Raw genomic sequence first — 27026 nt, forward strand, 5'->3', positions numbered from 1 at the left:
AAGAAATACAAACGTGGTGAACCTCATTAGTAGTCCGTGTCCAATTATTAGTTTATATAGTTTTCATGGCTTGGTGTGATTGGCTGGTGACCAGTGCAGGTTGTAGTACACCACCTTTACCCTGAGTCGCTGCGATAGGCTCCAGCTCACCCACGACCCTAATGAGGATAATTGGCATCGAAAACGGATAGATGGATTTATCCATCCATAAATCCATTTTCTGAACTGTTTCTCCTGACTAGGGTCGCGGCGTGCTGGCGCCTATTCCAGCTAACTAGGCGAGAGCCGGGATACACCCTGAACTGCTCGCCAGCCAATCGCAGGGCACATATAAACAAACAACCATTCGAACTCACATTCACACCTACGGGCAATTTAGAGTCTTCAATTAACCTACCACGCATGTTTTTGGGATGTGGGAGGAAGCCGGAGTACCTGGAGAAAACCCACGCAGGCACGGGGAGAACATGCAAACTCCACACAGGCAAGGCCAGGTTTTAACCTCAGAACTGTGAGGCAGATGTGCTAACCAGTCGGTCACCGTGCCGCCGGATGGATTTGATGGCTTGTTAAAGAAGAAAGTAAAATTTGAATTTTCTAAAAATATATTTTTTTCTTTTTTTTGTTTTAATTTTATTTTAAAATGGATATGTTTCAGACAAAAGGTGTAACTTTATTTTATTTGTGTTGTAGTACTTCTTTGAATGCTTAACTTCGATGCCATTTAGTTCTGATGAAGTAGTTCAGCATGTTATTTTCAATGGTGTGATTGTGGTTGTCATTATCAGTGTGTTGTCATATGACATACTCGTGGTGGGGGTGTAAAAACTGTAATAACAATATTGAAAACTGACAATGTCCACATATCTTTATGTGATCAGGAAAAAAAGGCACCATTAGCATCTAACTTGTTAATTGAGCAAAGCAGAAGCAACACAGCACCATTTGTCTACTTTAATCGAGAGGCGAGTCAGCAAAACAATAAGCAAATAGGGCCCATAGTGGGAATAATAAAAAATATATGTGCACGAGGGTGACAATTGCAGCACACCGTTTTGAGCCTGTTTTGCCGTCACAGCCACCATGAATTTATCTTTCAGTCAAGAATATCAGTTCTGTGTTCAGTGTGTTGGGGGGATTCATTTTCAGAAATATTATGAAATTTAACATTAAGTCCGCAGTGCAAGATCAAATGTAGAGTTTCAATACAGGTGGCAAGCATTGTTGCAACCAATACACTCTCTGTAACTAAACTTGAATTGAATATTACTGTGCTGCCATTGTGTGCAGCAAGAGGATGAAGCAGTTGGAGGCTGCTTGCCAAAATTCAGCCCAAATAGCTACTAATGGAAATAGAATGTGACTGGAGAGGTGATAGTATTAGGAAACAGGCCATCATCTAATAGCATCCTGAAAGGATCTAACTCGCTCCACTGAGGTACTGTGTGGCAATAGTGCCATCTTTTGGCAAACTGTGATGGAGAGGACACAGTTTCCTCCCAATGTGTCTTTCTGTTTTGCAGCAGTCAATATCACACGGACCAGATTCAGTGGTACAGACAAGTTTGGCTACACATCTTTTGTGGCCTACTCCCACATTCCAAGTCTCAGCTTTTTCTACGAGATTCAGCTGAAGTTCACGCTGGCCAATAGCTCCTCTGCTGTGAAAGACAACCTGATCCTGTTCGCTGGGCACAGAGGACAAGGTCAGCAACCTGCACACTTTCAGGGATTAGGTCTTTGCATCTCAGCAAAAACTCTGATACAAAATCCACTGCAGTTTTTTAAATGAAAACAATGGCAGGGCACCAAAAATGCCAACCCCAGTTTTTCAGTTGTTGTTGCTCAAAGGAGTGTTGCATGTTGGCATGACATGGCATGAATCTGAGTTGTCCCCAAAGTCACTGTACACTTGCTTTTCCTGTTTCCTTTCAGGTATCATTTAGACAGACGTGAGGCCATCAGCTTTTGGTAGCTTAGGCTTTGCAGTTTTTGTAAGCGCATCATTCCCTTGCCCATGGCTCGCCAAATGACATTGCAGCAGCATTGCAAAATTGAAAGCTGGCAAGAACTTTTTCTGTCACTGAATCCAGTTAAAGGCCCGTTTGAGAAGCTTTATGGCCGTTACACTGCTCCAACATAAAGTACAATTTACACTGTCCATGACAAGTTTCTCGAAACTGGATCTGTTCTTTACAAACCACACAGCGGAAGCTGTGTTAATACCTCCACTGATGAAAACACCAAACTTATACGCACACAAAGCCAGGGTTAGTCTATTTGGAAGGCTGTGTTGGAACTCAGCGTCAACAAAAGTTCAATTCAGCGGATGCCTTGGAGAGTGCTGAAGTCAGTCAGTCAGGTTGTTCAAAGGCTTCAAGTGGAAGATGATGATGCTCGTGTAAAAAATGACCCTCAGCTCTTGGAAAACATGCGGTTCAGCGACGAGTCTATCTTTAATCTCTCTTGTCGGGTAAAACAACACACCTGTCAAATTTGGGGTAAATCAAAGTCAGCAGGAATTCTTAAGCATGAACGAGACTGTCCAAAGCCAGTGGTTTGGTTGTGCCATGTCACTAGGTTGATTGGGCCATTTTTCTTCCATGGTGCATCCGGTAACAAGACTACCGACACATTTGACACACCTTTGACAACACTTCTCAAAGTGGCATTGAACTGCAATCGGGTACAAGAAAAAAAACTTGCCAGACGTCAATTTTATAACGCTGTTCCAGTGTCAATTGGCGAACCAAGGGCAAGGGAATGATTTGCTTATAAAGCTGCAAACCTGTCAAATGCTAATGGCCACACGTCTGATTGATATCTGAAACAAAATAGAAAAAAAGGAAGTGTATAGTGACTTTTGGAACACCCTTTTTAAATCCATTGTTTTGAATTAACGTGTTCAGATGTGCTAATGTGACCGTAACATCAGCAGACCATAGTTTTTAAAAAATAATAAGAAAAAACTTTCTCGTATATCCTCTGTGGTGTTCTCTAAAGAGTTCAATTCATAAAGAACAAAATAACAACACAAGAACAATATTAATAATGAAATACCTGCCAGGAGAGAGAGCAGCGAAGTCCGAAATAGTGCAGATTCAAAGGTGAAATAGGAAAAAAAGATGAAACATGAACAACTAAAACAATAATTGCTTTAATGAAGTGTCAGCTTTGATCACTTACTCAGAACGATGAAGCACAATTATTTCATTAATGCATGAGATCAAGTTACACAAAACCACAGTGGTTGCAATGATGAACATTGTCATCTACAGTGTGCCTTCAAGCAGGCACATGTATAAATTAGTTTAAATGTGGGTAATTGTTTTTGTGGGTTCCAGTTCAGTGAGAGTTCATGCTATTTATAATATATTTATAACCTAACTGTACTATATGCACTTTCCATTATTCATTAACGCCTTCTAATTCCAGGCACTGATGGCGACGACTTCCTCGTTTTGGGCGTGCGAAAGGGGAGAATTCTTTATAAATTCAACCTTGGCTCAGGTATAGCAACCATTGTCTCAGATCGACTGAACCTCCACATGGACATCCACATTGTCACGTTTGGAAGGACCAACAAAACAGGATGGCTGAAGGTGATTGGTTCATTGCACAAATTTTATTTGACTGTAAATTGCAGATTGCAAGGCATCAAAAGGGCTAGAAGCTGCTGTGCCTACAAAAAGGCTAATTAATCACAAACATTTTTTTAAAGAGCATCGTAATGCTTTTGCTTCTTCTCTTTCTAATTGTCCTCTACAATGTCAGAAATGTAGGGCAGAAAATGATGCTCCAGTCTCACGAGTCAGGCTTGTGCTCATTATTTTTGGACCAAAGATCAGAATGAAAAAAAATGGTGGAATGCAAGTCTTTTTATTTGAGGCAAAAACACATATTTACAAGTTGTGTGAATCTATGTGAAGCTAATCAATTGAAGGTCATGCATTGCAACCCTTGAGACTTTTAATTATTTACTCGCTCAAGTATTGACAACGTATTTCTTAGGTTGATGGACAAAGGAACAGAACGGGCTCATCTCCGGGACCGCTGCGGGGGCTCGATGCTGTCAAGCAACTCTTTGTAGGCGGATATAATGAGTACACACCTGACCTGCTGCCACTTGGCTCCAGGTTCCGTCAAGGCTTTCAGGGTAAGAAAGCCACTTTCGGCAGCATGCACTTAGAGCACTTGGCCTTCATCCCAGGATCGCTGTGCCTTTGTAAGCACAGGGGAGGCATATAATGAAAAGAGAGGCCAGAACAGAGCACACAAGTTGATTGTAACAACACCTTTAATTGCTCCTATCTTTAAGCAATAGGCTGCGATCAAGTCCCTACAAAAAGAAAATAATTACAATTTTAAAAAAGTATGCTGTGTTCATTCATCCATTTTTTATACTTTCCTCATTCGGGTCACAGGTGAGCTGCAGCCCATTCCAGCTGACTTTGAGCGAGAGGCCGGCTACTCCCTGGAGTAGTCACCAGTTAGTCGCAGTACTGACAAAAAAAGCATTCACACTCACAGCCACACCTATGGACAATTTAGAGCAGGGGTGTCCAAACTTTTATGTTCGAGGGCTCCATATAGAAAAATCTAATAGATGCAAGGACCACATTGAAATTCCATCCATCCATTTTCTGTACCGCTTACCCTCACTAGGGTCGCGGGTGTGCTGGAGCCTATCCCAGCTATCTTCGGGTACACCCTTAACTGTCCATCCATCCATCCATTTTCTGAGCCGCTTCTCCTCACTAGGGTCGCGGGCGTGCTGGAGCCTATCCCAGCTATCATCGGGCATGAGGCGGGGTACACCCTGAACTGGTCGACAGCCAATCGCAGGGCACATACAAACAAACAACCATTCGCACTCACATTCACACCTATGGGGAATTTAGAGTCTTCAATCAACCTACCATGCATGTTTTGGGGATGTGGGAAGAAACCGGAGTACCCGGAGAAAACCCAAGCAGGGACGGGGAGAACATGAAAACGCCACACAGGCGGGGCGAGATTTGAACCCCGGTCCTCAGAACTGTGAGGCAGATGTGCTAACCAGTCGTCCACCGTGCCGCCTCACTTTGAAATTCTTTGACTTTGACTTTCAATTCAAATGACTAAAATCAATCAATCAATCAACCAATCAAGCAAGCAATTATATATTGTTCATATAATCTAGATATTTTGAAAAACTACTACATCACAGCATTCTGTTAAAGGTGAGAAGGCAAATAGTTAAGGATGTTTCCAAGACGTTGGTTGTGCCTGACGGCCCTGGATCTCACTGGAATAGATCTGCCCCTGCACTGAACAGTAGCCAAATCTCATCTCCACATTTAGAACCAAAACAAGCGCAAACTGTAGTAAGATGCCCATTTTTAAATTATTTCGTCAGGATAATTAATGTAATATGTTCATGAGTCGGACCTCAACACGGAGCAGAAAGTGGGAAAAAAAAAGTTTGATTCTAAAAAATTGATTATCTTTATTTACTACAGTGTTATGAATAGAAATGTTTTACTATTTTAGTTGTAATTAGTTTATTTGCGTCTTTGCCTATCTAGAATCTGTACAGTATATCAATCCAATGTACAGTATTAGTCGTAGTGGCGCCCATTTTTTTTTACACCCACACTTCTCACGCTGCCCAACTCCACGCTTTTTTTTTAAACTAGGATTGCAGGCCGTGTTAAATGTAATTTTTGTGCATGCTGGGGGCTGCTGAAAAATTGTTGTTGAGCCGCAAATGGCCCCAGGGCCGTACTTTGGATACCACAATTTAGCGTCTTCAATTAACTTAGCATGCATGTTTTTGGAACGGGGAGAGAAATTAAAGTACCCGGAGAAAGGCAAATTATATTGAATTTACTAGTTACTGTAATTTGTGAGTTATTAAATTGCAATATTATTTCCTCTGAATTATGTTTACACTACTTCTGTGTTACTTTTGGGTTAGTTTCACCAAACTGCAGAAGTATGACTTGGCATTCAAAGTATGCCGCTGAACTTTTGAAATCCTTTAACAAGACAACAATGGCAAAAGAACAGATTACCATTTCTCATAGGTCTGCTTCCACTGAACCTTTGCACTTTTTCACCAAATCGAACAATTTTCGCAATTAAATACAATTTAAAAACATGTTACTTACCTCCAAATATGCTAGTTCCAGGAGATGAATTTCCAATTGTCTAATTTGCTCCCCCGCATAATGATTGCTGTGTAGACTTCCTGGCGACTAAAGGCAATACAGTCAAACCATGCAGAATTAAGGACGTAATAAGCAGAAATGCAAGTCACATCTGAACGAAAGAAGACATGCCGCCAAAGGCTTGATTAAATCTTGACACTTTGTGTAGGTCCACTGTGTGGAAATGTCTGGTCACCTTTTTCTGGTTAAAATACATTATAACGTGCATTATTGAGATTTTGATTGGTATAATGTTACTAAAACATTATTATTAACGAGAACTAGTCCCCAAACCTGTTTGCGATTTAAATCATTCATACAGTAATGTGTTTATTTACTGTGCCTGCTGTTGTGCAAATATTGAAAATGGTGACAACATTGAAGAATATCATTATAACCACATTCAGTATTCAGGCTTGTTATCTGTAGCAGACCCATTTGAACTGAACAGCAGCTTTTTGTGTCCAAGGACTGGAATGTATTTGTGTCTTATTTATGAGTGTGGCATTCATTTCAATTCAGCCTTTGAAAGAAAAGCTTTAAAAAAAAACATTTTTTTTTTTATTCAATCAGCTACGGGGAACACAGTTCACATATGCCACCTGACCCAGCGTCGTCCCTATATTGGTAAACTAGACACCGGTGGCGCCATCGCCCCAGTGCTGAGGATGGAATGAGAACTCATGGGTGTCTAATCAGATCTGTGTGACCTTCCTGGAGCCCTAATCATGATGGCTGGCAGTGAACACACTGATAATTCACTTCACTCCCAGTTATCAACAGATCCACACTCCCTCTGTGGAAAGGTGGCAGAGAAGATGCGGTGACTCCTGAAATGAATCAGTCTGTCAATGTGAGCTCGACACCATTCCATGGAAACAGTTCTATTAGGGCCATTAATTCAGAGCGATGTGAAGCACAGACATTTACAGAGTGTACAGCTATATCAAAAAAATACATGTCAGTACATTTCCAATGCTGCAACCATCAATGCATATATGTAATCAGTGAATGAATATTAATGAATGAACATGACATTTCCAGTGCATCCTGTTTTTACTCATGACCAATGCAGGACAGAAGGTTGGTCAATGCAATTAAATGTTATTTATATAACTCCCCCATTCTCTGCACTTACAGGCCAAAGTATAAATATTGCCTGGATGGAAATGAATTTATCAACCCACATATTTATGTTTCCAAAAGTTCACCTGAAAGATTGTGAACAAAAAAAGCAACAGTGCCTGTCAGTGTAGTACCATGAGGTCATCCTTAACTGTGCTTATTTTTTTTCTTTTACATTGTATCTGTGTATCTAATGTTATCTATCCACAGTATATATTAATATGCACTGTAATCCTCTATTAATTTCATTCAGTGAGATTTGACTTTGGCGACAACATTTTGGAGCATTCACATGCAATTGTGTTATTTTGTAACAAAAACATGAATATGCTGCAGATTAAACCTCAAACAAATGTCATACTCTTTTTGAAAGCTTTATCAGTTCGACTCCAAGCACATCAATGGCAAGCTGTACAGAAAAGACATGTTGAGTAATGTTGACAGTAGCATCATTGAACTTATGAAATCATCCAATCAGGATGCTCTGAAGTCATCCTTGTGTATCTCAGAAATGTACAGTGCATTGTAACTGGGGGTTATTGTGGTATGTGGTAATGCATGTTTTAATTTCTTTCATGGAATTTCAGCTCTGTCTTTAACTGATGATGTGTATTGTGTGTTTCTAACTGTCTGTCTGTTTTTTTCAAGGGTGCGTTTTTGACATGTACTTCCGAACAAGAAGAAATGGAACAGTCCAAGTTCTGGGACAGCCAGCCTTTGGACGAAGTGTGGGTCAGTGCGGTGTCAACCTGTGTTTTCATGTTCACTGCAGGAATGGAGGAACATGTGTGGACTCTGGTTCGTCTGTTTAGTAAGTACGCTCATTTAATAGAGACTTCTAAGTATGGTGAAAGGGAAAATCATTAGCTAGGAGCTCATATTTTCCTCTCGCAGTTGCCAGTGCCCTTTTGGATGGAAGGGTGCGCTCTGTTCGGAGACAGTGTCGGTGTGCGATGCTGTGCACACTCCCCCGCCTCTGTGTGCCCATGGCTCCACCTGCATCCCTCTTCCAAATGGATATACCTGTCAGTGCCCCCTGGGAACAGCGGGAATCTACTGCGAGAAAGGTCACACCATCAAACGCAATCTTCATCATTACACGTGTTTTTTTTTCTCTGTTCATTTTGTCAACAAGGAAGCAGTTTTGCTGTTCAATTATTTAACTGCTCTATTGTCCCCATTTCAGCTGTGAGCATCAGTGATCCATTCTTCAGTGGAAAGCACTCCTCCTGGATGTCCTTCCCCCCAATGAATACGAGACACAGGACTGTTTTACAGATGCAGTTCCAACCTTTATCACCTGGTGGTATCCTTGTCTATGCTGCACAGCATCTTGGAGACAGAGCTGGTAATAAGTCGGTTATAACTAGGTTATAAACCGAAACAGACCTTCATAGTATTGGAATGACCAAAAAAGGATATTCAATTTGATGCTCGTATTTGGGTAATTGTTCCTTAAAATACAGGGTATTTTTGCTGCCAACAATAATTCACACAAATCTGATTTAAAGAGACCACCCTCTTAAAGTTGACATGAACATAACTCGAAGGCCAATTCAGTCTACTGAAATATTAAATTATGTGTTGCCATCCAAACACAAAGGATGGGAGTTGTCTTGAGGTCCTTGTATTCCTTATGCTGGATTTACACTGCAGGTTGAAGTATCCAATTCCAATGTAGTGCCTATATCTGTTACCCATATCCAATAATACTGTGTTTACATTTACTGATGGATGTAAACAATTACTCAAGCGGCAACTCCTTGCAGCAACGACACAGCAGTAAACAATATTATTCATTCATTCATTCATCTTCCGTTCCGCTTATCGTCACTAGGGTCGTGGGCGTGCTGGAGCCTATCCCAGCTATCTTCGGGCGAGAGGCGGGGTACACCCTGAACTGGTCGCCAGCCAATTGCAGAGCACATGTAAACAAACAACCATTCGTACTCACAGTCACACCTAAGGACAATTTACAGTCTTCAATCAACCTAGCTTGCATGTTTTTGGGATGTGGGAGGAAACCGGAGTACCCGGAGAAAATCCACACAGGCATGGGGAGAACATGCAAACGCCACACAGGCGGAGCCGGGATTTGAACACCGGTCCGCAGAACTGTGAGGCAGAGGTGCTAACCAGTCGTCCACCGTGCCGCCTCAACAATATTAGATACATGCAAATATTAAACAGTAAATTACATAGGTGGGTTCAGTTCCCACTCAGTGACGGTGTGAATGTGAGTGTGAATGGTTGTCTGTGTCTGTATGTGCTCTGCGACTGACTGGCGACCAGTTCAGGGTGTAATCCGCCTTTCGCTGGGGGAAAGTCAACTGGGATAGGCTCCAGCGTCCCGCGACCCTAACCAGGAGAAGCGGTGTTGAAAATGAATGGATTACATAGGTGGCCTAGACTGACTCTTCCTGCAAAAGTTTAAATGATATTACTACAATACCTGCCTTTTTTAATTGTGTACCCACCTCTAATGTACCATATTTAACAGCCTTTGCTTTCGCTGTAGAATAATTCTGATTTACAGATGGTGTTTTTTTTGTTGTTGTTTTTTAATTCACCATGAGTTGTTTGGGTACACATCGCCGTATTTCAATTCTGTTGGGCTTGTTTTAACAGGATACCTTTGCCTTTTGTTTGTATTATATCTTACAGCTTTAAAAAAATAAAAAATGTCTTCCGAGCAACTCATTATTATTTCCTTTCTGCAGGAGATTTCTTCTGCCTCTCTTTGACATCAAGATTTGTCCAGCTGCGGTACAATCTGGGGGATGGTCTCCACGTCCTGCAGACTATTACGAGAGTAGACCTGCACACTGGAAGCTGGCACACAGTGAAGGCAGGCCGGATCTGTCAACAGGGCTTTCTAATTCTGGACGGCAAGGAGGTCAGACACAATGCGACTGAGGGGATGAGCACACTGGATGTTGCCACCAACATCTTTGTTGGGGGCGTATCCTCTCTGAGCTCTGTGTCCGCAGACGCCATCGAAGGGGAGCCGACGGGCTTCACAGGCAGCATTAGAGAAGTGATTGTAAACGGACTTGAGTTGGAGTTGACGGAAAACGGGGCTCTCAGTGGAGCAAATGTCAGGGACTGGGATGGGAGCGCCTGTGGGTACAAGGTGTGCCACAATGGAGGTCACTGCAGGGCAATAGGAAGTGAGTCCTTCAAATGTGACTGCCCAACATCATGGACAGGGCCAACATGTAATCAGTCTTTAAGCTGTGTCAACAACATCTGCAAACATAGCTCCATATGCACGCCTGTTAGTGATAAATCATACACCTGCATTTGCCCCCTCGGGTGGGGAGGGAGGTACTGCACCAGAGAGCTACCAACAGACACGTTAAAATTTGTGGGACACTCCTATGTTAAATACATTGATCTGAAATACAACCAGAGAAATTTAAGATACACTCACGTTTCTTTTATCTTTCTCACAAACACAAGTGACAGTTTGATCATGTGGATGGGAAAGGGAGGACATGAAGATGATGACTTCCTGGCAGTGGGCCTTGAGAGGGGGGCCCTTAAAGTTGCACTTAATCTCGGGGAGAGGATTTCTCTCCCGGTGACTTCAAATAGTCAGATGCTGTGCTGCAACACATGGCACAATGTCTCCATTGTAGTAAACAGTACAGTCATTCAAGTCCATTTGAACAACGAAAGAATCATTCATGTGGATGTGGACCCACTTGGGAAATATGTAGCCTTGAACTACGGGGGGCAACTGTACTTTGGAGGATTTGAAATGTACACAAACGTAACCGTCGTGACATCGGGGTTGTTTTCAAGGAACTTTGAAGGAAATCTCAGAAATGTTTATTTGTTCAACGAACCCCTTGTGTTTTTAAAAAGCAGCGAGGGCTTTAATGTTCACAATGGCAATGAGTAGGAGGGAAAATGGCTTTTGTGAGAAAGGTAAATTTTGAATAGTTTGGAGGTTTTTTTTAGGAATATAGGCTTGAATAGCTCAGATCATTTGATGTAAGTAATTTGAGATGTCGCCAGAGGGACTGATGGCGAAAAGGCAAAGTGTAATGATAATACTAATACTAGCTGCTTATTACACTATGAGCAATACAGCTTACCAGGCAATTGCATACACAAATTGATTGGGTGATAAAATAAAATGCACGTTGGTAAACACATAATGGTTAATGAAAATAACTAGAGAAGCTTACCTGTCAACAAACATTATTTCCAGCAAGCTGTGGATATTAAAAGTCTACACACCCCTCTTCAAATGTCAGGTTTTTGTTATTTAAAAAGACAAGACCAAGATAATTTCTAAACTTTCGATTAATGTTGCCTATAACTTAGACAACACAATTGGAAATATTTTCAAGAGGGGAAATAAAAATAAACAACTGCGATGATGTGGTTGCACAAGTGTACACACCTTATAATTAGGGATGAGGCTGTGTTCAGAATTAACCAATCACATTCAACCAAAGTTAGAGTCAGCATACACCTGCCACCATTTAAAGTGCCTCTGATTAACCCCAAATCAAGTTTTCTTCTTTCTAGCAGAAGCCTTAAGGTTTGGTGCTAACACTTACTCCTATTTCAAAATGTTCATAATTCCCTCTATCTTGACAAAGGCCCCAGTTCCAGCTAAAAAATTAAATAAATAAATAAATAAAAGAGCATCAAAGCACAATGTTGCATGCTCCACTGTAGGTAGCAGTGTTGTATGAACGTCAAACATACCATTTGGAATTGCAGCCAAAACGTTTAACCTTGGTTTAAAAATATTGTAAAAACACATTTGAAATCTCCTACTTGTATGTGGGGAAATGTGTTATTGCCTGATGTGACCAATGTTGAACAATTGGCCACAAATCTAAATGGTATGTTTGGCATAAACACAAAAATCCTCATCAACAAAAGAACACTGCCTACAGTGGAGCATGAGGGAATTGAGAACAGTCCCAAATACTAGTTTTAGAACAAAACTTCAGGCTTCTGCTCAAAAGAAAAATGTCAGGAAAAGCCTACTAATACAGCTAAAAATTATTGGGATAGTCAGAGGCACTTGCATATAGGCGCTACATTGGAATTGGATACTTCAACCTGCAGGTGTGTGCAGACTCCCATTTGACGTTTTGAATTGAATTTTTTGGTTAATTTCCCCCCCCCTCACAGGTAATAGTTCATATTGATGGTGATTATATATATATATACACAATATACATATATACACACTATATATATATATATATCCATATATATATACATTATATTATATATATATATATATATAATATAATGTATATATATATATATATAATATATATATATATATAGTATATATATATATAATGTATATATATATTATATTTATGGATATATATATATATATATATCCATATATATAATATATATATACATATATTATATATATACATACACTATATATATATATATATATATACACACACACACAGTTCTGAGCACCTCACCTGGGTACTTCAGTTTCCTCAGCCATCCCCAAAACATGTATGATAGGTTGGTTGTGCTTATATGTGCCCTAGGATTAGCTGGTGACCAGTTCAGGGTGTACCACACCTCTCACCCGTAGTTAGCTGGGATAGGCTACGGCATACCCGGAACCAAGTGAGGATAAGCGATGTAGAAAATGGCCCTGTTCCCTCCCCATTACTAGGTCAAAGGGTCTGCAGTTTTAATTTATTTTACACTGGTAAAGCTTTATTTACACTTGTCTATCAATGTAAAATTTTACCAAATGCTTGTCTTTTGAGTTAATAAAGATTTTGTGACGGTGACAGTGTAAGTGTGGAATAAATATACGCTTTTTCCTTTGGGGGAATGGCAATATCAGAACGAGGAAGCCAACCAACATGACAGGACAGATTGTTTGACAATGGAAGTTCCGCTGCAGTCCGACAAAGGCCCCTTACAGTGTTTTGCAAACTAATTCCAATCTTTTATATTCAAAGCTCACAAAGAAAAAAAAAAGAAAAAAAACTTGCCGTTTCATTTCACACATGGATCTTGAAGATAAATCATACTGGTAAAACTTTGTGTACCTGTAGTCAGTTTTATGTACATTTAATAGAGTACTGCAGTGTTGTTTAGGTGACTATCTTTAATATACTGTATTTACTGTACACAGAAATTTGAGATTTTCTTTATAACAACAATAAAAAAAAAAGAATTAGCTTTATTACCAACTGTACATACACACGTGCAAAGGCACACTTCATTTCTAAGATATATTACAAGCCAAAAATGTACAATGCGTTTCTGGTAGAAAGTAAGACTCTAAAATATTTAAAGCAATTTAAAAATAACCAATTTGGGAATACAAGACACTGTTCAATGGGTGCCGCCGTAAAGTTTCTCTTTGTGGTAAATGTGAACTTAGCCCCAAAACCATTTGACCTAATGTCCTTGATCTTAATATTAACAGGAGGTTGGGGAGAAAACAAAAACTAAAAAAAATTATGCAGCGGTTCAGTAAATACAAAAAAATCCAATATCTTAAAACTGTAAATTTAAATCAGACCCTGATCTGTATTATGAAAAGAATCTACACCCAACGAGTCAATTTCTTCATCCCACCTTAATAGGAAAGACTTACATTGGAACAGAAATGGATTGTATTCATGATTAACTGATGCAGCAAAAACCTTCCAAATAAAATTGTGAGAATTTGTTGCGGGGTTAGTTTTACAAGGTGGAGCAAATTGAAAGTGATGAACTTCGCAACTCCGCTAAAACAATAGTTGAGTTCATCATAACAGAAGACTCAGGAGGGACGTGATGTAAAAGCTGCACAGCCATGACATCTAGGAAAGAATAAAAAATACACAGCCCAAAAAACCGAAAGTAATGAATCAGAGAATGAGTCTGAGAGCACCGAACACTCACTTCCTGGTGCTTGTTTTCTTAAAAAAAATTTAAAAAGTTAAAAGAACAAATAATTATTACAAGTAACTGTCTTTTGAGCTCCTCTGATCATTGTCATAGTCCGAGTCCCGTCGGTGTCTGTGGCGTTCTTTGTGGCGGCCACTGTAGTCGTCGCTGTAGGATCGCTCTTTCCGCTTCTCACCGTAGCGGTCCTCAGAGTGTCTGTGGTGCCTGTTCCTGTCTTTGTGCTTGTCTTCGTAGCCGTGCTCATGCTTCCGGTCTCGGTCCCTGTCATGGTGCCTGCTCTTCTTCCCGTGGTGCAAGTCCCTGCGGTGGCCGTGCCTCCCACCGTGGTCCCTGTCCTCACTGTGCCGCTGCCTCTCCTCCCATGGGTGACAGTAGGTGTAGAGCTCCTCCTGTGTTTCCTCTTTGGCTTGCGATGGAGGTCGACCACCCAGTTGGGAGGGACTCTCGGGGTGCGCCGCAAGTGAAGTACTCTCCTGGGCCTGTGGCGTGGTGTGGTTCTGATCCTGGACATGTGGCGTGTGGAAAGAGTTGGGGACAGACAGGTCGTGGTTGCTGCCAGGTACCTGAGGCTGGTGCTGCTGCTGGTGGACAGGTGCAGCACTGTTGCACGCTGGGAGAGCCGGTGCCGTCTCCGTGTCTCGTTGGAGCTCCGAGGCTTCGAAGCTCTCCACTTGTGGCGCTTGTACTGCAGAAGTGTGAGTTGCTGTGTCGCTCGGCTGAACTTGAACAGGATCTTCATGGTCACTGAGAACTGATTGACTGGCGGTTGGGTTTTGTTCCTTCAGTTTGTGTTTGGCCTGAGAGATCTGCAAAAAGCCTTGATGAAATGTTGTAACTGGGCTGATTTTAGGAGGAGCATGCTTAGCATCCACGGGAGCAATGTGACTAGTTTCCCTGGCTTTGTTTTCTGTCATACTGGAATAGGTGGAAATCTTTTTCAATATCCCACTTAGAGGTTTGGAGGTATTTGTTTGCTCTGACAGCGCCTGTGATTCCAACTTTCCTTTGTCTGAATCAGGGAGAGGAGCGATGTCATCTTTCTTGGGGGTATCACTGCTGCTGGTTTCACTCTCGTTTCGAAGCGTCGCCAGGCTTTCCAAGAACGCTTCCGTAGAAACATCTGGAGGCTTATCTCTCAGGGAGACTGGAGGAGCCCGGGGTGCGGCCTCAGCATCTTTGCCTGGAGATGTGTTTGCAGCCTCTGTCTGGCTGGGTGACTGCAGTTCAGCTTGGACAGGTTTGACTTCTTTTTTCTTGATGACAAAGCGCTCTCGAGGCACAGCAGCAACAACAGCAACAGCTGGATCCTTGGAGCCCCCGCTGGATGGCACCTCTCTTTTCTGAGCAGGTTGGGCCTTAGAAGTGTCATCTGGATGCTTTCCTCCGACATCTGGCAGTGGCGGGAGTTCTCCACCCCAACCAAGTAACACACCTGGAAGAAAACGAAGAGGCTTGTGGGATTCCTGACTGCTGTTCCCTGCTGCAGATGGTTCTTCAAAAGACTCTGTGATGGGCTCCTCCACAGGCTCTGTAGTCTCAAGTAGTTGATTCTTCTCGTTTATATTGGGAGTAGTCAAGGAGGCTAGGAAAAGCTTCTCATCTTCTTCTTCGGCAGGAGTTTCTTGAACAGGAACTGGGACAGGCTTGACTTCAGGAGACATCCTTGTCGTTTCGTTGTCAACTGGATGATAATCTCTTTTCGGCCTCTGACGAATTATAAGTCCCAAGAGAAGGTTTGCTCGGTTGTTTTCCAGACCTGCCGAATTACATGACATTACATTAGAGTCGTGAAAATGACTGTTCCTTACAGAGAGGAATCTACTTGTTTTGGTCACCTGGTCCATCAAAAGGCACAAGCTGATGTGGCACTTTTTCAGACGCGCCCAAAGGAATGAGATACATGTCCTTCACTTGTTTGCGGTTGTTTGACACCACCCCAAAACGCCTTCTGCTGCTGAAGTAAGCATACAGGAGAGTGTAGGAGATCTCATCTTCCTCAGTCACAGGAGTGAAGCGAATTAGGCACACTTCCTTTAAGAATATAAAAAAAAAAAAAAAAGAATAGCATCTGTTAGCAAAGTAACAATCAGTGTACAGTTACAGTCCCTTCCAGAAGTATTGGAACGGCAAGGTCAATTTCTTTGTTTTTGTTGTATGCTGAAGACATTTGGGTTTCAGATCAAAAGATGAATATGAGACAAAAGTTCAGAATTCCAGCTTTTATTTCATGCTATTTACATCTAGATGTGTTAAACAACTCAGGACTGAGCACCTTTTGTTTGAAGCCACCCACTTTTCAATTGAGCAAATGTATTGGAACAGACAAATTAACGAAGTGAATAACCTTGAATATTTGGTGGCATAATCCTCACTTGCAATAACTGGATCAAGCCTGCAACCCATTGACTTCATCATTTGAAATGCTTTTCCAGGCCTTTACTGTAGCCTCTTTCAGTTCTTGTTTCTGGGGGTTTCTCCCTTCAGTCTCCTCTTCAGGAGGTAAAATGCATTAAGGTTAAGGTCCGGTGATTGACTTGGCCAGTCTAAGACCTTCCACTTTTTCCCCCTTTGTTGTGTTGGCAGTGTGTTTTTGGCTCATTGTCTTGTTGCATGATGAAGCTTCTCCCAATTAGTTTGGATAACTTTTCTGTAAATTGCCATACAAAATGGTTTTCTAGAATTCATTCTGTTGCTACTATCATGAGTTATATCAATATTAAAGACTTGTGAACCCGTTCCAGAAGCAGCCATGCAAGCCCAAGCCATGACATTTCCTCCACCATGCTTCAGAGATGAGCTTGTGCAGATCCTTTCTTTCTCCATACTTTGGCCATTCCATCACTTTGGTAGAGGTTAATCTTGGTCTCATCAGTCCATAAAACCTGGTTCCAAAACTTTTGTGGCTCATCTCCGTACTTCTTTGCAAGATCCAATCTGGCCTTCCGATTCTTTTTGCTGATGAGTGGTTTCCATCTTGTGGTATGGCCTGCATATTTTTTCTCTCCAAGTCTTCTTCGAACAGTGGATTGTGATACCTTCACCCTTGCCCTGTGGAGGTTGTCAGTGATGTCACTGACTGTTGCCTTTGGGTGTTTTTTGCTCTCACAATGTTTCTGTCATCAACTGCTGTTGATAACCTTGGCCGAACTGTTCGATGTCTGTTGCTCAGTACACCAGCAGTAGTTTCTTTCTTTTTCAGGACAATCCAATTTTTTGTATTGGCTATGCACAATGTTTGTGCAATAGCTCTGATCGATTTTCACTCTTCTCTCAGCTTCAAAATGGTTTGATTTTCTCCTATAGACAGCTCTCTGGTCTTCATGTTTGCCTAACATGGAATGCAGTTTTCACAGGTGAAACCCAAAGCCAAAAACAAGCACTATCTAATGTTTTAAGCAATCAATCTAAAAGGCAACACCTGAGCAACTAGAAACACCCATCAGTCACATGTACCAATACTTTTGCTCACTAGAAAAGTGGGTGGCTTCAAACGAAAGGTGCTCTGCCCTGAGTTGTTTAACACATCTCGATGTAAATACCATGAAATAAAAGCTGGAATTCTGAACTTTTGTATCATATTGATCTTTTCATCTTCAGTATACAACAAAAACAAAGGAATTGACCGTGCCGTTCCAATACTTTTGGAGGGGACTGTCGATGTAATGTAATGTCTGAGCGCTCCTGTTAAGATGTCAAAATATTACTTTAGTTCCTGTAGCACGTATCTTCTCCAAGTAGTCCCACACAGTCTGCGGACTTATCCTTCCGCCAACCTGGATGCTGTCAGGAAGATCCTTTGAAAAAGAAAAAAAAAAAAAAACAGTTTTAAGTATTTGCTTAATATACTTTTAAAGCAGTGGTCAACTTTGATTGCCTCAGTATGGATGTACAGTGGCTATACTTGTGGGGGATGAACATCCAGGTTAAAAAAGCATGTTTTCCTCATGTACAAAATTAGGCCATTATAAAACCATAATCAAAAATGTGAGCTAAAAACTAGACAATACAATTAAAAAACAAACAAATCTTAGGTTCCGTAAGTGTGCTTTTTCCTTTGATGACAACATGCAGTCTTTTAAGGAAGGAATCCATGGCACGTTGACATCATTTTGTACTCGATGTGACCACTTTTCCTCACAAGAGTGCTCCAAATACAGTACTTTTTTTCTAAATTGGAAGGGCATCTTTAATGTTCAGACTCTTTAGGTCACTTACACTTATTTAAATGGATTTAGGTCTGGTTTTAGATATATGATTGGGATCACTGTGAAGAAGGACAATGTTTTAATAAACTTTTGCCCAGAAATCACACAGAATAGTGCAGAGTTGGCCTGACTTCCAATGTGAATAGTGAAGTGCTGACAAAAAATTCAACAGCTGGTATGGACTAAGGCCCAAATTATATGTAAATTGGAGCAATTTCAATGGGGTGGCAAAGGAGTCGAAATCTTTGAGAATGTTAAAAAGGTAAATTTAACTTTCAAAGTGCGTTGGGGGGGGTTCGTTAGAAAGGGTGGCTTACCTGAGTCAAGTTGTCCAGAATGCCTGACACAGGGAAAGCTTTTGTGACAAGTTTAGCCACAGAGTGCATAGTAAGGAAACCTCGCCACAGGGACTTCAGGCTGGAAAGGAACGATGTGTCATCATCTCGGCCAGCTGTATGATCAGACCTGAGATGGAGAGAGTAACCCTTTAGCCACTACTTTGGCGCTAAGCTGCCTAAGAAAATTATCGGAAATGAGTCTCACCTTTGTTCATAGTTGGTGTGAGCCTTCTGAAAGCTCTCCTCTAAAACGGTGAGGTGCAGGTCATCTTCAACAGCAGACGGCGCCGGCGTGCTCGCCTCCTCGCCTTTGGCAGGTTGTCGCTTTGCTACTGTTGTAGCAATTTTGACCACTTTGGTGGGTGCCTCTTTCACTGGGGGTGCCATGCGGCCTTAATCGGTAAGAAAAGTCAGTCAGTCACTTACGCTCGATGTATGAGGTCACAACCGGGGCTGGAATTGTAGTCACCTGTACAGATTTTGCAGTTGAGGTCAAATAAGTGAGACTTGTGTTTGTTGGTGGTGTCGCTCTCTATCTCGTTGCGCTCTACGGCCTTCTCCGGAGCACTCTGAGGTTCTACTGGTACTTCTGGGACTCTGACTGCGGGTTCAACCTGAGAAGAAACGAGGGTGAGTCCACAATTGAGTGCCACATGTACTTGTGAGTTTAACAAATCAGATTATGGCCCCTTTCTTACCTCCACCTCCACGGGCTCACGTACTTTCCCTGGTTCTTCACTCTCGATCTCAATCTCCCCTTTATGTGTGATCTTGGTGATTGGACGCCTCTCAACCTCTCTTTGCTCTTTTTCAATCATTTCAATTGTCTGTGAAAAAAACAGTGACCAGGCATACATTTGTTAACGATAGAGGAGAGGAGTATCAATAAGCCTTATTGAGCGTCTTAACAGTTCTCAAATTTGATTAAGGATGCAGGACTGTTGAGTGTTACTCACGTGTCGATTCTCTCTTTGCCGCCAAGCAGCTAGTTCCTTCGAAGCCAGTTCCTCAGGACTCATTCGGATTAGATTAGCAGGAGATATTTCTCCTTTGAGAACCTTCTTAAAGAGAACCTGAGTCGCGGGATAAAAGGACATTACTTTAAAATTGTACTAAAACAGTAATGATATTACATGCATATAATTTCTGGTTTCATTTGGAGGCATTTCCAACTACACTTACATTATTTTTAGTATCTTTGAGGTTAAACATCAAGCTTCGATACTTGTTCTTGTATTTGTTTTCGGTATCTTTATACATGTGGAAAAGTTCTCTCTCAGTCTTCTTGGCAACTTCTGAGGCTTTCTCAACAGGGACTTTCAAATCAGACTCCTTCAACCTAAAATGCAGAGCGTCACACATTCAGCAACCTTACAAAACTGTTTTTCAAAGCTGTGCGATGAAGAGGCTGTGTAATGTAAATTTACAGAACTTTCCTACCTCTGTAAAAGGATTTCTTTCAGAGAATCACGCACACTGCGCCTGATCTCCTCCATAGACGCAGGCTTTTTTGAAGTGGAAGATGCACTTTTACTTTTTACCTCAAGTTTCAGCTGAATGCCTGTGAGGACAGAACAAGTACCAAGGAACTGTGCATGAAAAAAAAAATGGAACTGCAATTCAAACAGAGCTGTTTTTCCTTGAGTGTTGAATTCCATACAAATGTAAAGTTGTCAACGGCCTGCCATATCACTACTGCATTATAGAACCATTCCTTCCGATTACCAGTGTGCCACTCACTCTTTTCTGTCTTTTTCAAACACCGCCAAACACATTTGCTGTTTTTGTACTGTTTTGAAATTCATCTGAATACTGTGAAAATGTAAACAGAACTTACACAAAATGCAAACAATTCTCATTCATGTGCATGCTTTCAGTCTTTAAGAGTTGAATAGTAAAACCAGGCTACGAACTCATATCAACATTTTCATAGTTTATATAAAGCATTGTATCAAATACCTCTTTTATGATGAGTTTCTTTTACATCTGCAGACGATCTTCGGCCTTGTTCCTATTTGATGAGAGAGTAAATACAAATTATTACAGGATAATTTTACTAATCATATTTGGGAAAATTTTTAAACAAATGAAACTGAAAAGTCTAAAGAAGATAAAATATGAATGTTCAGCTTTACAATGATAATTAAATTTGATTGTTTGACCTTATGCTCTACTACATGCTCCTGAGTTAATTATAGTTCATTAACATTATTTTTGTACTTTGAGGAAGTGTACAATAGCACAGCATTGTACTGAAATATGTTTCACAGGGCACTGAATGGATTGCGATTGATTCAATGCCTTGAGAACGGACCAGGATGAATGAGAGTACTAACAAGCATGAAATATGTTTCTAATATTTTTATCTTATCTATAACCAAGAGAGCCAAACCATCTGTTAGTATGAGTCAGTGCTGTTTTACACCACTGGAAACTGCAACCAAAACAATAAATATATTGTTTAAAACCACTCTGACAGTGTCAGTCAAAAGAGATCATTATTATCTTTGTAATGGCTGAATTTCTCATTATATTGTGCAAGTGTACCAGTGGAATGTTGGCTGATTGTCATTATATGTGTACAATGTGATGGGTGAGTGTATGTCTAATTTTTATGAGAAAATGTTGCCAAGTACACCGAAGTACATTAAGCATACACCCATATGCAAGCCATCAGTGTACAGGGAAAGTAAAAGCAAAAAGACAACAAACCCTTGTGTAGTGGAAACACTGGCTATGATTAATATCAGAGCATCACTTAGCTGGGGAACACACACAGCGGAACAGGTTTTGTAATGAAGAGAAATACATTTGGTAAACAACTTTAGAATGGAAAAATGCTAACATGACTAACCTTCTTTAAAGATCTGACCCCCCCTGATGTCAGTTCCTCAGTGGCTCCTGGCTTGGGTTTTAGAGCGTGCTTCAGAGCAGGGGCTTCAGTCTTTATTTCTGCCGCAGGTATGGCTGGCGTTTCGGGCTCCACCTTTTTGCTCTCCTCCTCGCAGCACTTTAAGCACACGTACATCTGGTCCTCTTCCTCCATCTCACGTACTTTGAGCAGGTCAAGACCAACACAGTCACCATGGAACCAGTCATCACAGCGGCCACAGCCTACCATGAACCTGGAAGAGTAAAAAGATAATTTGTTCAATTTATTTTTCTTCCCATACTAGACAGGCCTGAATAACGCACACTCTCTTGTGATTGCTGCGTGAGGGTAAAATCACTACATGACATATATCTGTTTAACTCATTCACTGACGACTGTCGAATTCAAATAGCCATGTTAAAATGAAGGACTGGCAGTTTAATACCTTCAATAATTCATTAACGTTAGAACAATTTATGGAACAACAAAATGAATTTTGTATTTTTTTTTATTCCTATCATATCAACAAAAATCTTGAATATACTTGTTCAAATCAGTCATATGTAACAATTTTGTATGGCTAAGTCTCTGTAACGAAGCTGACACCGAGTATCATACTTGCACACTTTGGTGCAGGGTTTCGACTGGGTGGCCAATTGTCAGAATAAAGCCATTTTTCACACTGCGCTTGGTTTTAGTGCCCTCTACCATGGGGTAGGAGTTAGGACGCAGAGCAGTGAAATGACGACGGCGGCACATTGCAAGTGTCTCCACATTTGGCACTGGTTACTAAGCTACCAAACGGGAAATAGCCAGGGACTATTCCTGCTGGTTTGTACATAAAGTAATTACAACAGAAAGCCCTAGCTTTGCTGACAATGAGACGACGTGATACAAGTTAAGCATGTGTAGCTACATTATATTTCATTTTATACTAACACTGTTAAAAATACTAAAATTACAAGTTCCTCACACTTTCAACAACCAACTTAGTATACTCAATGTAGTGGAGATTTGCATCCATCTCTGTGCTTTATACGTAATTTTTCTTGTGAATGTTTTGTCCTCCATGCCATTTACAGTACAAATCAAGCAAATTCTCTTGCTATTGTAACCCTGAAAGCACTCCCCATGTGTACTAGTCTAATTTTAAAGAAGCGCTGCACCCTGACCTTTTCCCATTTGTGCGTGTTTGCAGTAGCGGCAACTCAGCGGCAGACGCCCACCTCATAAGCCGCCAGCCAACGCAACATGGCATAGGATCACAGGAGCACAAACACAATGACTGGGTTGATCGACAGCGCACTGTGGTGTGCTAAGTGCAGTGTCAAGCAGGCCCAACACATCTTGACAAAAGTGTTTTGGAATTGAGCTTGGAGTAATAAAACTATGACATTGTGCTCATTATTGTTAATGTGCTCATGTCAATGTTATGGCAACATGAATTTTATTTCTCATTTGTGTTAAGCGCTGAAACATTTAAGAAACATTTATCAGTGTTAAGACTTACATGTTGTTGTGGTGTTTCTTGCACTGACCACAGCAATTGTTTCCATCCCACACAGACTCGCTGTTGGCAACTTGCTCCAGCTGCTGTTGCACCTGCTGCTCAACACTTTCTTTCTTCACAACTGGAGCATTGTCTGGGATAAACAACTGTGGCTCATCCACAGAGATGCTTCTTGCAGTTTTACTTTTTTGCTTTTGGAGGATCTTTTCAGGCTTCTTAATTTTTGCCTTCTCCTGCCCCACTTCTTCGAATGTTTTGGAGGAAAGACCTGGACGAGCGACATGTGAGTAGTTTGAAGCGTCTGCTTTCAAGGTGTTGAGCGTATGAGAGGGTTTGGTTGGACTGTGTTGCTCAATTAGGCAGCTTCCACTAGATGGCGCCTTCTTCACTGGAGAGCTGGGCTTCACTTTGGGATCTCCTGTTTGCATCTTTGGGTGTTTAGGGACATGCTCACTTGGGGTGTTTTCAGACCGTCTTTTTAAATATTCACTGCTTCTCTTCTCTTTAAGAGACTTTAATTTATGAAGGTCATCTCTTTGGACAACTTTGGATGGTACATTTTGGGAAACGGTAGCTCCTTTAGTCATGTTGCTCTGTTCACTTGTAATCACACCTTTCTTATTGGAATTAAGTAGTTGCTTGGGTTGGAGCTGGTTTTTGGCGAAAGTCGGTTTCTTTTCTTTACTGTCCACCTTGTTACTTACGGTGGTCTCATTGTTTGGTGTCAATTTAACGCCACATTTCCGGTCATTGACAGGCTTTTGCTTTCTCACCATAGACTGATTGTCATCTTTAGTTTCTTGAGTGCACCTTTTTATTTCTGTCCCGTTAGCCGCCTGGACGTCATTGGGGTTCACATATGGACCCAATCCAAGTGGTGTATCATCAACGCAAATCTTCTCAGTTATATCCCGGTCTGCGACTTTCTCAGGTACAGGATTCTGTGCGGGGACACCATCGTCCGACAACATGGCAAAACCAATACCCGCGCTACAGGAAAAACTACTGTCAAAGTTGGCTTCAGCATCCTGGAGATACGACGGTCCGGGAAGTAATTCAATCTTGAACCCTCCAATGGTGACAGTCAGTCGTTTCAACACAACAGAAGGTTTTAACCATAATACACCTTCAATATCGCTGATATTGATGCGTCCACCCAGAGTTAGGTCTTTCTTCAATTGTACACCTTTAACTCCTTTCTTAATCAGAAAGGACTTCTGTAGCCTGTTGCAAGGTTTCCTTCCCGGTCGTCCTCTGGGTACAGCATCTGTGGGAATCTTGGCTTGCTCTGGACCGTCACTGGATTCTCTATCTAGAAGCCAAACACACGTCACTCCATCTCTCTTGATTTGTTGAATGTGGCGTACAGAAAACAAAATAAGCTTGGGCCTTACCTAATTGTATATTACATGGACGTTTCCTGGGTCTGCCTACAGGTCTCTTGATCTTGGCTGGATTGGTCTCCGTTACTGCCAGGTCACCTCCGAGGCCTGTGGATGTTGACCCACCACTGATCTCTGCCACGAAAGAAAGAAGTTTAATGTGTGTGTGTGTGTGTGTGTGTGTGGGGTGGGTTAACAAAAAGTAAATAGGGATGCAGAAGGAGAGGTGTCGCCTTCATTAGAATTACATATTTAGTAAGCAAGTTAAATGCCACACCACTGCTTGAAATGTATATTACCTGAACATGATCTTAGAACAAACAACGCTACAAGTGTTTAATATTTGTGACATAAAGTGTTACTTAAAGAAAAATAGAACAAAAACAATATGGAACTAAATAATTTTTAAAACAAATTATGGCATGCTCAGCACAATATCAAAATGTTTTTTACAACTTCATTTGAATACTATATGCCCTGTACTGATAGTGAGCGTACCTGCTGCGCCTGAAATTTGAAAAGTGGAGTCCTCATTTTCCAGCAGGTTGAACTGAGAAGTTGCACATCCAAACATGGGATCTTTGTCACTTAGCATGTTCTTGAGCGAATCTTCAAGGTAGAGTCCTGAACCAAACTCATTACTGGCTTCACATTCCAGATTTTGACCTATTATGAGGGTGTCGTCCAACTGGTCACTGGGTATTAAAACGTTAAAAGTGTCCGCAATATCCATGAATGCTGCTGCCTTCCTGCATGGGGACAACACATGTAGAGAGCAACATTTAGTTAACTGATTTGTGAATGTTGCAGTTACACGTGCACATCATCAAAGCATCAAAAATATAATTAACTCATTCAATGCCAGCCCTCCATGTTAACATGGATATTTGACTTCTAAGGCAGTCAGTGGCAGTGAATGTGTTAAACATGATCAAGTCCGCATTTGAACTTAAGTACTAATGTAGACAACTGGAGGGGGTGGTTAAGTATGTGACAATAATGCGATTCAAAATCTTCTCCATTGGTGGTGCACGTTACTATCTTAAGCTAGCAGTTAGCGAGCTGTTTACTTCGAGAAACAATGTTTTCGCTTCAAATGTCGGAGGCTCTTTATCAAACTAGAACGTTTAGCCAGTATCAGTAGGATATGCTAAACTTCGAACAGCACCAAATGCTAATCAGTGAATGAAGTTTTAGCAGCAAACGTGTCGACAAGCTGCAGCAGGCAATTTAGCATGTAATTACGACCAGGGGCATTTTATTGAACATAATCTAACATTGATAAATATTTTTCAATGTAAATGAATGTAAAATGTCACTTATCTTGACTAGTATTCCATAGCGATTCCAAATAAGTTGCCTGCTAGTTAGCCCGCGTTGCTAACACCAATCTGCAACTATGGAGCATGTCCGTTAGCAATCTAAAGATGACCTGTGGAGGAAGTTTGCTTATTCCTCAAGTCTCTAGCCCTGGAAAGCCTACGTGTCCCCACAACAGTATAATAACGACTGGACAACTGCGCTTAGTCGTTCTAGAGACACAGTGGTAACATATACAGTGGGTAAAATATCAAGAGCGAGGCAAAATATGTGAGACATGCTAACTCGGTGGTGCTAGCAGAGGCCTAGGCTTGTTTGTAGCCTGAGCGCAGCTAAACACAGGCGTCGCGCGAACACGCCCACGAGCATCGAGTTCAGCGTTGGCTCACTCTGTATTTCAACATGTGAGCGTTTATACGTAGAAGCTTACCTCTGTCTGAGTGCAACGATGAGTCCAATTCGTGCAGGTTACATAGTCCCGCGGCTGCCTGCCTGTCTGGCTGCCACCGCTAACTTCCTCTAAAGCAGCGAAGCCGTCATTCGTCCCGCTGCCGCAAAGCCGCTGACGGCAAGAGCTGCCAGTCACGTGGTTTGTGTTTACAGCAGGTAGCTTAGCAGCTGACATCCTGACTGGAGACGGTTATTCCTCATTAAAAAGTCCCTTTTTTAATTTGTAGTGGTGCGGTGTATACAAGCAGGTACAGTATACAGACATAATAAGGTTGGGCGTAAAGTAGAGGTGTCCAAACTTTTTCTCCCAAGTGCAGCATACAGAAAAATTACAGGATGCAAGGGCCACTTTGATATTCTTCTCCTTTAGTTTATTAAACACGCTAAAACGTAATCCATCAGTATAGGTAAAGACGATGCGAAGGAATTCTATATTGTTTTTATATAAGTGGATGTAAAAAGTCTTCACACCGCTCTTCAAATGCTAGGTTTTGCAATCTACAAAAAAGACCAAGATTGATATTTCTTAAACGTTTTTGACCATTTATGTGAACTATAAACTGCACAACTCAATTGGAAAACAAATATTTTCAAGGAGATGTAAAAGTAAACAACTGAGATAATGTGGTTGCACAAGTGTGCACATCCTCATAACTCTGGATGTGTTCAGAATTAACCAATTACATTCAAACTCATGTTAAATGGGAGCCAACACACA

General features: G+C 41.3%; 2 protein-coding genes across 5 annotated transcripts in view; one reads left to right on the forward strand and one right to left on the reverse strand.

The window, feature by feature from the left end:
* eys (eyes shut homolog) overlaps window positions 1-12493 on the forward strand; it is a 223109-nt gene extending 210616 nt beyond the window's left edge. For all 4 annotated transcript variants that reach the window (XM_061790502.1, XM_061790504.1, XM_061790503.1 and 1 more), the window contains 7 exons: window positions 1524-1706; window positions 3436-3602; window positions 4012-4156; window positions 7965-8127; window positions 8211-8383; window positions 8503-8664; window positions 10037-12493. In XM_061790502.1, the coding sequence (XP_061646486.1) occupies window positions 1524-1706; window positions 3436-3602; window positions 4012-4156; window positions 7965-8127; window positions 8211-8383; window positions 8503-8664; window positions 10037-11223 (2180 nt within the window). In that variant the 3' untranslated portion in view covers window positions 11224-12493. The remainder of the gene's footprint in view (window positions 1-1523; window positions 1707-3435; window positions 3603-4011; window positions 4157-7964; window positions 8128-8210; window positions 8384-8502; window positions 8665-10036) is intronic.
* Window positions 12494-13495: 1002 nt separating this feature from the next.
* On the reverse strand, window positions 13496-26440 carry phf3 (PHD finger protein 3). Its single transcript, XM_061790043.1, has 16 exons — window positions 26289-26440; window positions 25037-25287; window positions 24551-24673; window positions 23157-24468; window positions 21629-21899; window positions 20734-20785; window positions 20215-20335; window positions 19957-20113; window positions 19731-19847; window positions 19473-19601; window positions 19244-19388; window positions 18980-19166; window positions 18754-18901; window positions 17936-18025; window positions 16067-16262; window positions 13496-15987 (listed from the first exon to the last, which is right to left on the reverse strand). Exons 2-16 carry the CDS (start codon window positions 25269-25271, stop codon window positions 14282-14284), a joined length of 4989 nt encoding a protein of 1662 aa, XP_061646027.1. The 5' UTR covers window positions 25272-25287; window positions 26289-26440; the 3' UTR covers window positions 13496-14281.
* Between the last annotated feature and the right edge of the window lie 586 nt (window positions 26441-27026).

This window comes from Phyllopteryx taeniolatus, chromosome 11 (genome assembly GCF_024500385.1).
Source record: "Phyllopteryx taeniolatus isolate TA_2022b chromosome 11, UOR_Ptae_1.2, whole genome shotgun sequence".
NCBI lineage: Eukaryota > Metazoa > Chordata > Actinopteri > Syngnathiformes > Syngnathidae > Phyllopteryx > Phyllopteryx taeniolatus.